We start from the raw sequence: 15,903 nt of genomic DNA, 5'->3' as shown, positions 1-15,903 counted from the left end.
CACTGTCCCCTTAAAACTTTATAAAAACAAACCCTATGCTTCCCACAGCACACCAGATGTAGGGCACCATGTCCAAGATACTGCATTCTCTCTCAAGGTTTTGGTCTTGCTTTCATGCTCAAAAATTCTTCAGAAAACATTATTAAAATGGTTAATTTGAGACATTATATTTGAATTATGACTTAAATGTGGCTGCAAATATATCAAGTGCTTGCACCACCCAAATGTTTATTTTTTGTAAAACTTCCCAGAGATTTTGGTGTCTTAAACACTACAAAGCTCTTTTCATCTAGTGAGAGGTAAAGCAAGAAGATCCTATCATGAATTAAATTGAATCATTAGCATTCACTATCAGTCTAAGAAAAAAAGAGCCCACAACAAGGAGAACTCCATCATGTTCTTCATCTGTACTTCATGTTCTAATTCACTTACCAGGTTCTGTGGCTGCTGTAAAAGCTTGATCAGAGAGGGATGGCTGTAACCTAATTAAAAAGAACAAAGAAAGAAAACAGTTATTTTTATCTGGTTTCAATGAAGTAATGCAAAGCATAATCTAGAGAATAACTATATCAATGTTTGACTGTTTACGTGGAACTTGTCTATTTTTAACTACTAATGATGGGACTTCTTTTGAAGTAGGACAAACCTCTGGGCTCTTTGTCTCCCAGCAGCCTGTCTGGGTGCAGGGCACAGCACAGCACTGCTGTTTGGGCCTGTGGCACACCCATTTCTTTACTTTGACAAAGTTTTGCTTGGAAAAATGCAATGATTTATCCCTCTTACTAAGAAACTAAGATAGCTTCAGTTTTAACACAATGAAGGTGCTTAATTTATCTCCATTAATAGTCTACAGGATAACTTGCTTGCTTACAGGCAAAACCAATTTATCTGCTGTTAAAAAAATAATCTTCGAAGGAGGCCAGAAATTTCATTTTAAGCCTGATCTCTAATGGATGAAATGCCAGAGCCAGAGATTAACATCATCTTTAACATTTCCTTGTAGAAACAGTTGGAACCCTCATCTTCCCTACTGCTCAAGAAGTCAGACCACGGTAATTTTGTTACAAAAGCTTATTGTGCTTCTGAATCCCCATTCCAGTGGAATGACAACAGCCCTGATTATCCTGTTTGAGCAATGAAGCATTAGGCAACTGTGTTAACAAATCAATTAAATTCAGTTTTGAATATTTTAGCTGAAAACAAGAGAATATCCATATTGTTTTAGCAGCATGTCACGCTGATAAATCTGTTAAAACTATTATGAAGATAATAATAGTGGCTATCTGGGACACAGAACAACTACATCTGCATGGCATTTGCTGTCATGGGAAGAGCTGTTGTTCAGCTACAGGGAACGACACATTGTGAGCTGTGTCCTTGAGAACTGAACCTGTGGCTGCCACTGAGAGCCCCTTTGAGAATAAACCAAGTGTTTTAGGAATCTCAAGGATCAACTCTGGTGCTGTTTGTAAGAATCTGTAATCCTGTTGCTGTTGCATATGTGAATGCCATTGTATAAGAGATACCATTCTCTTACATAACACAAACTTCTATTACCTCTGATTTATCCTTTTGCACTCACAGAGAATCTTTCTCCCATTCTCTTCACTTCAGGCCAAGTGGTCTGTTCTTCCTCCTGACACTCCCTCATCCTTGTGCCTCCTCAGAAGGGCCCCAGTGAAGGCAGGACCCTCAAAGCCCAGCTGCTGTGACAGAGCCAGGCTGTGTGCCAGAAGCTGAGCTGGCATGTGTGCTCACAGTCAGGAGCTAACACCAGGAAGAACTAAATGCTTGAATAACCATTATGTAACTGTGGTAGACAAGTCAAACAGCTCCAGGCTGGCATGGCAAACAGGCATTAACTCCTTTCAGTGCCGTGACCAGCACAAGTGTTTGCAGTGTTACAATCCTCTCAGAGGTGACAGAGCTGGCTCTAAGGAAGGACACCTGCCTCATCACTCTTGCTGTGTGTCTGGATCAGTGTGACAGGAACGTACACGTCCTCCAGGCTCATCACTGTGCCTGTCTGCAAAGGGAAAAACAACTAGAGCCCGCTAAAACAATGAGATGGAGAAAGCCCAAAGAATGATTTGAATTGAGCAGCAGGCTACTGTCAATAATATCAAACTACACCTCTCTGCATCTCCCCATACAAAACAGACCTTCCCAGCACTGAAAAGCACATTGGTTCATTTGCTATTCCAGGATGTTTGCTGGCAAACATGTCAATAACATCCCTCCTCCATTTGGCTCCATGGGGTTTCAACTCTATTAGACAGAATAGATGCAGGATGAAAGGACTATGCTGTGCTACTCCTGCCCATAAAAGTGCGGTAAAAAACCCTTTTAATTTTTGTCTTTCATCAAGAGACAGCCCAGAGCACCTTTGGCCAGAGGTTTTTTATACTTTATTTCTTATCTCTCCACACAGGCACTTATTACCTCTCAACCTCTGCTGATAAATATATTCTAGTGTAACAGATCATTATTAAATCTTGGGGAGTCCTGACAGATTCATGCAAGGTTTTATTGGATTTACTTGCAGAGAGATAAGCACAGATGACTAACAAGCACCTTATGATCTTGTTTTGCTCTCCCAGTCCAGACCCTGCCTCTGTCACCAAGAGGGACATTATTAGTAACCTGGGCAGCTTCAGATAATCTTGTCATTCAGTACAACTGAAACATATAAATTAATGTTGTGTGTTAGACTTGGGTCAGCCTGTTAAGTATTAAATTTCCCTTTGCTCTTTGTTGCTGCACATCCCAGAGCCATTACCTGAGAAGGTGCAAGAAGCACTGTGCTGTAGTGCCTTTGAGACTGAGGAATGAGTTCCCTAGCATAAAAACCCAGCTTGTCCTTGGGAAGGCATTGCCTGGTGTGAAGGAGGAACTCCATGCCTTAGGAGGGTCAATCACAGCACTGGAGTCTTGTCCTATGTCAACAGTTTCAATCAACCAGAGAAAGTAAACTGCAGAGCCCCTGCCCATTAAGAACGTATTTCCTCCATAATACTTCAATATTTTATACACAAAAGTATATTAAAAGAGGTGTTTGCACCACCCAGCACCAGAAGGTCAGAAAACCTCAGTGCACTGTCTGGACAATTTCTTTTGGAGCATGCACTGACTTTCATACTTTGGAGAGTGTATTTGATTACATGACCGAGACTTGTTTCTCCAAATCGATTTTGTGGGTGAAGAATGGGAAGCCATGAGCACTAAATGCATCTCCTTCTCTAGCAACCCAAAATCCAAGCTCATTGGCATACAAGCATTGTGCTCCTGTGTCTCACCCCTACTTCCACGTAAGCAATGGCCAAGTTATCTCAGTGAAGCCTCTGAAAGATACAACACAGTGAGAACTTGTGCTGGGGGAAATAAGCTACAGACATTGCAGGGCTCTGGAATGGTTACACTGATTGAGTGTTCTGGGACAGCAAGAACATTGGCTGCAAAGAAGACTGGGATAAATGAACACCCACCACAGTCACAAGGTCTTAGATGCCAAAAATTTGGTAACAACCTGAACATCATCAAATTCTGTTTCCCAGGAAAGGAAGCCTGTAGAGATGATTTTCAGTCATCACAGTTTCCATACATAGCACAATATATACCTCTGAAATTACTCCAGCACTTCTGCTCTTTTTGCTTCTGCAGAAGAGTATTTTTAAGCAGAGGATCCATGGATGAGGAGCAAAGAAACTGGGCTGAACTGAACTACTGAAACCTGTATGCCTTGCAGTTGGTGCTCACATTTCTGCCTTGCCTCTGGTTGAAAGGCTTCACAAAGCAATCAGCTGACTCTTGCCAGGCAGTGTCTGCTCCCTCAGACAAATGAGCTGCCACCTTCACCACATGGCACACTCCTTTTTTCCCCCACTTATTTTGAGATAGAAATGTTAACTAAAGCATATCATTTCATGTTAAAATGTCTACATTATGCTTGTTAATGTTTAAAACAGTAACATACTGTTATAAAATCACAAAGTCACAACAAAGACAACCTGAATTCTAGAACTTGCACATTCAAACTGAGATTAATACCAGTGCTTCTTCCAGGCACCATTTTGCACTTTAAGTGAGCTTTAGGTATTGAATTTGTAGTTTCTTCAAGTACTCTGTAGTGGTGGGTCTGCATACACAGCAGTGAGCTGTCCCTGATCACAACAAGGTGTTCATTATGTCACCTCTGTTTTTTCAAGTGAATCAACCAACTTCCCTGGTAGTGCCTGAGATAAGAAAATGACAGGTTGAGAACAAAACAAAACATTTTGGTACATCTGTCTCCTACCTATTGGGATGGAAGAAATCTGAGAGTAGAGATCCAACATTCGATTGCCGTCTACATCTACAAGGTAGTTCCCTCGGCTCTCTTCATAATTGCAAAAGAAGTGCACAGCTTCTGCATTCTTCAAGAAAAAAACCACAGTTAGTGCTTTAAAAAGTGTCAGTATGTAGGAAGGTGCAACTAATGGTTATATAGCAAAATCTGATAAAAATATCTAATGCGAGGATAAAAAGACACATTATATTCACTGCATGGGAATAACTGTACAGCTATTTTTATAATGACTGTTAAAAGGGCAAGTCTTTACTTTTTCTGCAGAAATGAAACACAGACTTGGAGAAATTTCTCATCTTAAGGAAGGCACTATTTACTTAGGCTGACATACTTTTAAACCCTAATATACCTTGTTTTTACTGGCTACTCTGTAAGAACTCAAATATTTTTCTTTAAACAGACACAGTTTAAACACATATGTTAAAAGAAAACCCCTGATGCTAGCAAAATGATCCTGCAGTACTCAAAATATACTACAAAAGATTTTATTCAAATGCATATATAAACCACACATAATGTAGTCAGTGTGGAAACCCGGAGTCAGTGTTTCACCCTTCTTGGTGGCACAAACATACAAGCCAGGATTTTAAAACAAGTTCTGAAATCAAAGTAGTAACATCCCCCAAAACACAGAAAACTTGACAAATTACCTGAATGTCATTCAGCTTCTTCATTAATTCCTGCAGAAAAACCAAATGTCAGTCTCAGGTGTGTAATTAGCAAATACTGATGGAGAATGTGTATTTCTTTTTTATGATCTCATTAATCACATGTAAACTTTGTAGTCCTGTGTGCTTACCAGGAAACTCTACCTGCCACAGAAACTTTCATGGTGCATCTTGCAAATATTACAGTCAAAATTATGACCTGTGGCATGTAGAGCTAAATGGCTGCAAACACAGATTTAACTGTAAATCTCCAAAAAGGGAAAGCTTCCTCTTCTATATTGCCCAACTGAACTGAGAAAACAAGAGAGGAATCAGAAAATAAGAGAAGCCAGAGTCATACTGAAGGGATACTGGTAGATTGGTTCTAGAAAGACTGCTCCTTTTTATTAAAAACAACAAAAAACCTCACAAAAACCAAAGCCCATGCACAAATGCTGACTCTGCCAGAGTAAAACAACGTCCAGCAAATTCAAACTCTTGCTTCATTTAAGAACCAAAGCATTATTTCATATAATAAACAGTTTCTATTACAGCAGGAGTACAATTAACCAAGCCTGATGAGATGTTCTATTAAAATAATGCTCTTTTGCTCTGAGGTATTCCACATGGGAACTTAGGAGTTGAGATTCAGATCTGCCTCTCAGAGACGGGCATTTCACTCATGAGCTTTTCATTCTCTTCCTGATAAAAGTAGGCATAGACTTATGGAATCATGTTTATTCATATCAGATTTCAGGTTTGGAATGAAATCTGTTTTCTAGCAAGTTAGACGCAGTTAAAGATGCAAAACACCAAGTTACTATACTTTGGAAACTTACTCTAGATCGTGGTCCAGGAACTTCTGTCTTCATCAGAGGTCCATCATAATCAAAATCCACATCAATTTTAGCTGCAGCTTGACTGATATACCTGTGTCCTGTAAAAAATAATGAAAATCTGAGTAGAGTCCATATTTTCTGTGCTCTCCTCTCAGAAGATACATCCATACCTTGCCTGAGAACACTTGACAGATGAGACCAATTACATTGAGCTGTCTGAAATGAACTATGTATCTCATCTTTGACCAGTCTTAAAATAAAACCAATACCAGTGTGGTGTTTAAAAAACAACAAAAGCAAAAAATTCCACAGAAAATGACAAGGCAACCCTAGAGAAACAGAGGCAAATCCTCCTGTAAAGCACAGGACTGAGAGCACATCTCCTTCCACCTCTTTTGTTGAGTCTGTCCATTATGCCCTCTGCAAGCCTTTGCCATAAATTCCCCACTCCTATACAGATGGTTTAGTTATCCACCAGTAATAACCAAAAAGTCTGATGGAGTCCACAGGAAAAATCCAGTATGATGTTTCTCAACAGCTCAAAGAACATTCTTTGGGAAAGATTTGTCTCAGAAAGGTAAATGGCCTTGTCTCACAAGAAACCAGCATGCTGCAGTGCAGCTCTGAAATCTGAGCCCAAATCAGTGCCAGTTTTCCTTCTGATCTGGCTGTTTTTATCCACATGTGTAAGGAATCATAATAAACTTGACACCATAATGAAAACAAAAAGGCAAAAATCTCCTGTACTTCACCAATAACAGGCTCTACTTCTCTTTCTGAAATACTTGTTTTAAAACACGGGATTTAGGAAAACTTCATATGACAGAGACAGTTCTGGTAAGCCTGTATTCCAAATATGTACATATTCCATTAAGGGAACAACAATTAGGGGATAATATGGGGATTGTACATTTGCAAAAACAGGAAGTCCAGACACCAAAGCTCTACCAAGATAACCAGCAAGAGACTATGAGCTTGCTCTGCACACTGTGATTATATGTTGAACTAAACCAACATTCTTGGCAATTATATTTTTGTCACAGAGCATCTGCAAGCCTCTACCCAGCACGGTACCAACAACAAACTGATCTTAATACTCTTATCTGGGGGTATCACACTTAGACCTGAAAGAAGAGAGTGTAACTTTTTTTAGTATCTGTGATAAGCAACTTTTAGCTGGAGTAATTTGGATGGCCCAAAACAAAGGTCCTTAGCTCTCCTTGTCACCAGCTGCAGCTCAGATCCAGGCTCAGCATGGGAAATCAGGCAACACCAGCTCTTGTCCAGGAGACTTGGAGCAGCAGGGTCTGGAGGTACCACTCACCACATCCTTCTGTGCCAGGACTGTGCTGCCAGGTGCTAAACCAATAAACTGCAGCCCACTTTGGCAGAGGTGCAGGGAGGGAGATGGCTGGGCAGGCAGGCCAGCAGTCAAACTCATGGAAATCCCTGGGGTGCAGCACTGCCACCAGAAGCCCTGGCAGCACCAGCCCCTCTGCACTTCCATCCATACCCACCTCTCACTGCCAGAGCTCTGTTCCAGCAACACACTGAAAATGTTTTGTGTTTGGAAGTAACAGTTGTTAAATAAACCAGATATTTAAAGGAAAACAGAAGGTATCCTGTGATACTGCTCAGCAGTGCTCCGAGCACAGCCATTCAGCCGAAATTTCCAACAGTGACTCGAGACACTTGCCTCAGCTTGTTTCAACCCAAGCTGGAATGTCTCAAGCAAGCCTGATTTCAAGAAACTATCTGGAAAATCACCGCCCTTTGAAAGCATCTCTGAGCACTTGAAGTCTTGAGAAAACTTAGGTCTGCAAAGATGATTATTCTCCCCAGCTTTAATTCAGATGCGTCAGTGCCTCTCCGCAAAGCTATTAATAGGTTTTGTTACAGCAACACCATTTTTGTGTCATTCTGTTTAGCATTCATGTGAACTGGAGACTGCATGGCAACTGCTCCACTGAGGGGGAAAAAACTACTGCATATAAAAGATCAAAATCTCCACAATTCATAGGCAATAAGGCTGTAGGTTTAGTATACACACTCTCAAGTCTAAAAGGAGAGGAGACCAAACTTACCCTTTTGTGCACCCACTCCTTCCCCAATGGAGAACCCACCAAACCAGCTGCAAACATTTCTGCTTCTCCTATGTCCCCTTCTCTCCCTCCCCCCACGCTCTAGGTGCTATTTCTTATGACAAAGGGGAAAGCACCCAGAGGCACAGAAGGTACAGGACATTTTGGGAGTCAGCGCTACCGGGAGACATACAGAAACCCAGCATCTGACTTGGAATCACTGGACACAGCTGCAGACAGGGCAGGTGAGCTGTGACCAGGATGCACTGTCCTCACCTTCTTCCTCCCCACCCTGGCTTGTGCCCTGCTGCCAGAGACCCTGTAACACCACATCCCCTCTGCCCATCCCCCAGGATCCTCTCATCTGGACAACACCTCCTTCCTTAGTCTTTTCAACTGAGTTCTCACAAAAATGCACTTCTTTGGACCATGATTAAAGATCTCCTCTTCTGCAAATACCCAAGCCATTCCTGCAAAGTCCTGACTGCCAGGCTCCAAAATCCAGAGCAACAGTCCTGGCCACCACCTGGGAGAGGTGGATGACATTCCTCCTCTTCTGCTTCCCTGAAGGATGAGCTGTGAAATACTGTAACAAGTAAGGATTCTAACTTAAACAAGAGTTCAGTTACTCCTCTAAGCAAGTTTTGTTGTGGATACTGCAAGTGGCATGACCTCTCCTACAAATAAATTCATATTTATAGAGCTGTATAACAGGGACTTTAAGTTGGAGACTATTTTAATCTTGCCCTAACTTGTTTAACAGCACAAGTCAAGAGGAGTTTGCTTCCTTCAGCCAGGCTGCCTAACAAAGACCCAAGTGGGTCAGTCTGCTTTGTAAATTTTTAATCATCATGTTTTTGCTACAGTTTATGCCACAGTCTCTTCTGCACATTGAACCAGGTATCTATGGGCACATCTGAATTATCAAAAATGAAGAGCACCTTGCTGTGCAGTGCTGCACTACTTCACACTGGCACAGCTCATGTCTATCAGCAGACAGGCTTCCAGACAGCAAAACTGGTCAAGTGAAATCAAAACACACAGGTCTTCCTAGGACAAGAGTTTATTTAAAAGATAATTTTTATCAAATTAGTCATGTTAGTCAATTTGTGAGATATTTTTAAAGCAAAAGTTTCAGGAGAAGCTTATCCAAATCACAATCATTTTCAGTAAGTTGTGAGCCAGAGCCAGCTAAAAACTGAGCAACACAAGTGAACAGGCTTCCCTGCTCTTGCTTGTTATCTCCTAAAGCACATTACAGGCTCCACAGGCAAGTGATTTCTAGGCTGATTCACTGATACAAACTTAATTTCACATATTTGTTTTCAGGTGTCCACAGAATGTCTCATAATGGCACCCATTTGTCAACCTTATGCTTGTCAAAGCACTGTTCCACCTCCTGGTTCAGGCAAACACTGTGGCTTGCATCTGAAGGAACAGCTTGCCATAAAAACAAAAATGCCCCATGTCACCGGATCAAAAGATTTTGAAAACTGGTTGTTTTTTTTTCCCCTTAGGTATTGCATGAATAATATAGGCTAGAACAAAACCCTCAAAAACCAAAACTCCAATATACTAGCAAAGTCTTTGATAGTAAAAGCTAAATCAAAGTGGAGTAAATCCTCAAACTTCATCTTTCAGTGAAGTTCTTCTCCCTGTGAGAGCATAATAAATGATTGGCATAAACACACACAATTTCTAGCACGGTCAGTGGATTTATTCCAAATACCCCACTGCACTATTCATCAGATAGGCATACTTGTTCACAGGGCTGGTTAAAAATAAACAAAACAATCCTAATTTTAAGGACACAAACGATTTCTTTGCTTGCCCCATATTTACTCTTTTCCCTACTCTTACTAAAGTACATTGGGACTCTGATCAGAAAACGTAGTGACAGTGAAAGTGGTGTCTCCTGCTGAGCTCCATCTCTGTGTGACTCTGGAGGCACACCCAGGGGACACTGTGGGGACACTGTGGGCACCCAGGGGACACTGTGGGGACACTGTGGGCACCCAGGGGACACTGTGGGGACACCCAGACTGTGCCAGCCACAGCACTCACACACAAGGAGCTCTCCTGGCTAAGGGCACCTGACACAAACTCTCTCACAAAGCCCAAGACTTTTGCAGCTTAATGCTCCCTTGGTGCTCAGGGACCTGTCCAAAGCCTTGTGGTGACAAAGGCAAAGAAGACCAGCAGTCTGGAGTCCTGGTAGCAGTGTTCTGAGCACAGGGGATGGCCCCAGCACTGCTCCCCTTCACACAGCCCATTTCCTCCCAGCCTCACTCACCATGCCCTTGCTCTGCAGGCCAAACAGGAGCTCAGGCCACTCTCCAAGGGCACAGAGGATGTCAGAACCCTGCCAAAGGCAGCCTGGGCACCCCTGCCTGGGCACCCAGGCCTTCCTGGCACCCCCCTCTCCACATCCCCTGCAAGGCTTTGTTCTCCAGGCCCCAAAGAGCAGCAGGACACGGGTGCTGCCTCCTGCTCCCCAGGGCCTGTGGCCCTGCTCACAGCACAGCTCCAGGACGTGGCTGCTCTCCTGCAAAGGCTTTTCCACACACTTGAACATGGTGATGGCTGGCTGCATCAATACCTGCTTTGTTTAGCCTGGAGGAGGATTTCAGGCCATGCTCTGTCTCACTTGCTTCCCCCAGCATCAGTACCACAGTCTCCTAATGGTGCAAGAAAATGCAAATAAATCAGGTCACTCACTGTAGTGCTTCATCCCCTGGGAAACTGCAGTAGGCTCTGCTCAGCTGGCATTTCTGTCTTGAAGGTACTCAATGAGTTTTGCAACTCAGTCCAAATTTTTCCTGTTTGACTTTTTAATATCAACTTACCCTGCAATAGAAACCCTGAAGATACAAGATACAATGGAATTCGGACTATTCCGACTTGATATTTAGGAGTTTTAGACATTTGCAGTCCAGGTCTGGGTTTTTGCCTCCCAGAAAGACAGCAGAGATGGGACAGGTAAAAACTGAGATTCTCACTATGACCAAGCAAGGTATTTTCAAGAATTGAGAATCTCTGGTGACTGGTCCTTCAGTGAACTAACACCATTAACTTTGTAATAAAAGGTAATCCCTTGATTTTCTGTTGACATCTGAACAAATTGCCTTAGAAAAAGGGGATTTTGTGTTATATTATCTTAAGAACAGGAGCAAATGACATAATCTCAACTCTCATCTTAACAGTATGTTGAGCTAATGGGCTCTGACCAAGTATCCTTCTCTAAAGAAGCATTACCAAAGCTCTTAAACTACATTTAGCTGACATGACCAAGAACAGCACCGTTTTTCTCCTGGTAAACAAAGCTGTTTTATCTTTTTATCATGGCAGAAGTCAAAACACAAGCATAGGTACTGTTAATGAACCTCATTTCCGAGAGCACACAGGCTGAACAATTTGCACAGAATTTTCTATCCATCCCATTTAAAGAAGATGGGCATAATAAGTTATATTCTGTTTTTCTTGCAGACTTCTCAAAGCTCTCATCACACATCATCTTTCTGAACACTTGAATAACATCAGCAAATTATCACATCCTTCCTTTTCATCCAGCAGGATGTCATCACTTGCTAGCAGGCAGAAAAGCTCATTTCCCAACTTTGCTTCCACACACTGCCCCCACTGCTCACCAGGAGTCCTGGTCCCAATTTTAACAAACTACCACATTGCTATAGCAACATAATTAATATAAGTGCACCCTGCTAATTTGGTGATGCTGGTAGGCACAAAGAGCACCACTGTTGGCAGGTCTGTGCTGAGATCTCTGATAACAGAGCTACAATCAAGGCAGGGCTAGAAAGAGCCTGAATCTCTCATGTGTTTGACCAAAATTAACACGTTAACACAGCTCCTGAGTGTACAGCTGGATATTCCCTGGAGAAACTCCAGCAGAGGCACTGAAAGGACATTGGTGTAATGAACAGAAGGAACAATTCCAAGGAAAAGGAAGAGGAATGAAAGTCCATGACCATAACCAGAGCTCTCAAACACAAGTGCCTTGCTGTGAAGGCGTGTAGAGGGAAGCTCTGCAGTCCCCAGGGAGGCACATGCCACATGCCATGTCATTGCTGCCCTGCACAAGTGCAGACAGGCAACCTCCCTTGCATGCCCTAAACTTCCCCTCCACAGTGTCGATCAAACCACCTCCCAGACAGAATTTTTAGAGCATGGAGGCCCTGACAGCCGAAAGTAGGAGGACTGTGATTTCCTTTGAGTCCTCTTTTATGTGTTACAAGTAGAATCTGTTACTAACAGATCTTGAAAGGGAATGGCAAAAGGCCAGGCTAGCTAGAGATGTTTGGGAAATGAACATCACTATTGCATAACATTGTGAAAACTGAGATTGCTATTTACAGAGTGCTTATGCTGCAAGTTCAGAAGCTCTTCCACATGAAATTGTCTGCGTTTCAGCACTCCCACATACACACTCTGGATTCTCCAAAGATGAAGAAAAAAACTAAAGAAGTTTTCCCATAAGGAAGTGGAAACTTCTGTAAGAAAGAACAACAGAAGTTCCCCTTCACCATCCCAGCACAATCCCAAATCAACTCCACAGGAGAGTTACAGGAGCATCCAACCACTGGTCTCATAGTTCCTGTGATCTGAACCAGTTGTAACATCCTCCCTCTTTCAACAGTTCAACAGCTATAGAGCTCATCAGAACACCTCTGGAGGTGAACAGCCAACCACAAGGAACACCCAGGTGGGCAAACAGCCAGCATTGCTAAAGCCACCCTTTGTGGCACAGAAGGAGCAAGAGAACTGGATAGGAACGTCACATTCCCTCAAGGAATTGAGAACAGCAGTCCCAGCTTGGACTCTGCCTTGTACCAGAGCCTGCTTACAACAGCAAGGTTTTATGTGATTGTTTTTATATAGCTCAGCTTTTTGTGGAAGTGTTTGATCAGACAGAAAAGGTTCCTCAGTCCAGCAGGAGAGGTTTTGCAAGGCTTCAGTTTGCAGGGCTTCAGTTGAAGCTGACCTCAAGCTGACCCCTACAATCCCAAGAAGGGGACTGTTCTCTGCTTCTGCCACACATCCCTTGCACAAATCCAGGCTGTCTTCTGATTTCCTTAGGGAGGCTCTTAATGTACAAACCAAATAAAAAAAGTAAAAAGTCTTAGCAAGGATCAATACTGGAGACAAAAGTGTGACTGAGAATAAATCATTCTCACGGCTTTCCAGCCTCTTTGTGGTAACTGTGATGGGGACAAGTCAATAACTACTATGAACATCTCTCAGACTTTACTGCAGCACACCTGGTGCTAAACATTATTATCCTCTCCAGAGAGACAGAAAACAGGCTGAGCTACAGCCTCAACAAGTACTAGTTTACTTAGTGCACTGCAATGGAAGGGTGCAGACTGGAGAAGAAAAATTGGACCTACAAGGAGAGACTCAAACAGTATTCAGGAGAGAGAAAAGTACAAGGTCTTGGGGGAGACAATAGTTATCAAACATGTGAAAGGCTGCTGCAAAGGAAAACTAAACGTTCCAGTCTCCAGGTCCTTTGAGTATAGGACAAACAATAAGGACTTGATTTGTTTCCTGTTTTGAAACTTAGGCTAAATATTAGGAAAAAAGTTTTAAAGGTAAAGCCAGTTCAGCAATCAGCAAATTGCCTGGGGAGGCTGCAGAAGCTGTAGAACAGATCAGCATCCTAGAAGGGCATGGGTGTGCACTAATGCAAACTGATGCTACCTTGAGGCAGCAGCCTGACCTTCTGCCATGCTTTTAGTGTAGGATTCAAAGACAAATTCCAGATTTTCCAACTAGAGAAATAAATAGTCAAGGATGAAAAAAAACATTGTGTAAATAAATTTATCATAGATTCAAGATGAACAAGATGATTTGCTTAATGCATACATACAATTGAAACATGACACATGAAACAGCCTACAGACACAAAGACCTACCAAGAGGCAATCTATTTCCTCCTCTCCACCTCCATCCCCCCTTGGCAACCCTGTCATTTCATTATCCACGAGAAAAAAAAAAAGAAAAAAAGAAAAAAAAAAAAGAGCACCAGCCCAAATGGCACCGCAGGATTTCTGTGGGAGTAATGCACAAGTCTGTTTTTTAGCCTGTAAAGCCCTGAACTTGAGTGCACAAAAATACCTTGGAGGCGAGCACTCTGGAGCAGAGAGCTCCTGGATGTCACCCTCAGCACTCCCCTAAAAGCCACAGAGCCCAGCAGCACTGCAACCTGAGCTGGGGCTCAGGAAAACAGCCTGGAGCTCCAGCTTTGGCTACAGCCATCAGAGCCTCCTGCCTGTTCTGTGAGGCAGCAGGAGCACAGGACAGTTCCCCTGGTGAGGGGCTCTCCTCTCGCTCCATCGTTCCTGCTCTCTCACACAAAGCGTTCAGATCCAAAGGCCACGGCTGTTTTATACAACCTGCAGCCAAGGCCCTCTATTATTTGCTCCAGTATTTTAGCAGGCTTGGAAGTTTCCTGGAAGCAAGGATGGATTAATGGAATCCAGAGCTGCTTTCCTGATGAGGATCTACACTCCCTCACTGATGGTGAGGATGGAAGAGGAGTTTGTGCACCGGCCCTCCACTGCCCATCTACCCCTCTGTGCTTGGGAAGCAGCACGGAATTGTGCAAGATGCTGGGAGGGACAGGGAGCATTCATTACGTGATGCTGAGGTGACAGATCAGCTCACAGGACTGACAGCTAACAAGGCCTGCTTGCTGCAAGCACTTTCCATTGCCCACGATCGATCCCTGCTCCTGCCCAGGGTGGATAATCAGTGCGTCACTCCCATAAATAGAAGCGCATCCTGCACTGAAACACTCACCTAATATTTTCTAATAGTTATAAGACCAGACTTGGTGTTCTTTAGTCAAAGGTCAGTTGCTCCCCAAAGTGTATTATTTAAAAGGAAATCAATGATGTTTAAGTTTCTGAGCAAATGGAAGGGTGTGTTTGGTTTATCCTGACAGTGGCAGAAGGAGCACAGTGGCATTGCAGGAGGGTGGAAGGACAGGAGAAACACTAAGATTTACTCAGTCACCAAAAAAGCCATTCAGCCATACTGTAACAGTATATGGAATGGATGATCTTAAGACTCCACACAGCCAACAGGAATTTAGTTTTTATATCTATTTCACAGAGACTGAAGGTTTAATATACACATGCTAAATTTCAAGCCAGGGCCAAGCCAAAACTTGCCATTCACTTAGGAGAAAGCAGCTTGATGCCATGTGGCAGGTTTTTATTTCACGCTAGAGCTCACTCGAGGCAGAAACACACAACCCCAGTGAGGGTCACATCTTCCTACCAGTCACACTAAACCTCTTCACAAGGGAAGATGGCTAAAGTTGTGCTACATAGCACAAAGAGAAAACTCAGCTCATTTTGATGGATGATTGTCTCACCTCTGTACCATGCAGTGCCAGAGAATAAATGCAGAGTTCCAAGGGCTGAAGAGCTTTACTTCAGTTAGCACGTTTACAAGGCAAATTATTAACTTGATACATTCTTGTTTGAAGAAGGAAAAAAAATCAAATATACTTTGGACTACAATTGTGGTCCACTTTAGACTGCAACTGCATCAATACCTAAGATACAGAACATCATATTCCTCAAGTTCTGAAAGACTCAACATCACAGGACAAACCCCAGCAACGTTCAAACTGGAATTCTGTCCACCAGCCTGAAGTTAACACCAAATACAAAGCAGGGAAATGCAAGGAAACACTTACCAAACACCAGCAGTCTGGAGTTTTGCTGCAGGCAACAGGTCAGCTGTCGACTAAGCAACATTGATGCCATTTTATCTTTTCTTTACTGAAAAAGACTCAATCTTGAGAGATTTCTTTCTGGTTGATGTTCTGGGGAGAAAAAAAAAAAAAAAAAAAAAGAAAAAAAACTTATTAATGTCCCTAGAGATGCAGCCACTATTACTGTGTTGTTCATTTCAACACCCCCTTTCACTAATTTCCATCCAAAGACACCGAAAGCATGGTT

General features: G+C 42.7%; 1 protein-coding gene across 4 annotated transcripts in view; it reads right to left on the bottom strand.

Annotated features, from left to right (window-relative positions):
- ABAT (4-aminobutyrate aminotransferase) overlaps positions 1-15,903 on the bottom strand; it is a 48,955-nt gene that overhangs the window by 11,816 nt on the left and 21,236 nt on the right. For all 4 annotated transcript variants that reach the window (XM_005522875.3, XM_088064004.1, XM_014252703.2 and 1 more), the window contains exons 2-6: positions 15,639-15,767; positions 5,832-5,929; positions 4,996-5,025; positions 4,295-4,412; positions 433-482 (exon numbers count right to left, since the gene is read on the bottom strand). In XM_005522875.3, the coding sequence (XP_005522932.1) occupies positions 433-482; positions 4,295-4,412; positions 4,996-5,025; positions 5,832-5,929; positions 15,639-15,708 (366 nt within the window). In that variant the 5' untranslated portion in view covers positions 15,709-15,767. The remainder of the gene's footprint in view (positions 1-432; positions 483-4,294; positions 4,413-4,995; positions 5,026-5,831; positions 5,930-15,638; positions 15,768-15,903) is intronic.

The sequence above is a fragment of the Pseudopodoces humilis genome, chromosome 18 (genome assembly GCF_049639895.1).
Source record: "Pseudopodoces humilis isolate 2021_Gansu_Grassland_sample_001 chromosome 18, ASM4963989v1, whole genome shotgun sequence".
In the NCBI taxonomy this organism is placed as follows: domain Eukaryota; kingdom Metazoa; phylum Chordata; class Aves; order Passeriformes; family Paridae; genus Pseudopodoces; species Pseudopodoces humilis.
The sequence above is the reverse complement of the archived record's forward strand: the minus strand, read 5'-3'. Positions and strand labels throughout refer to the sequence as shown.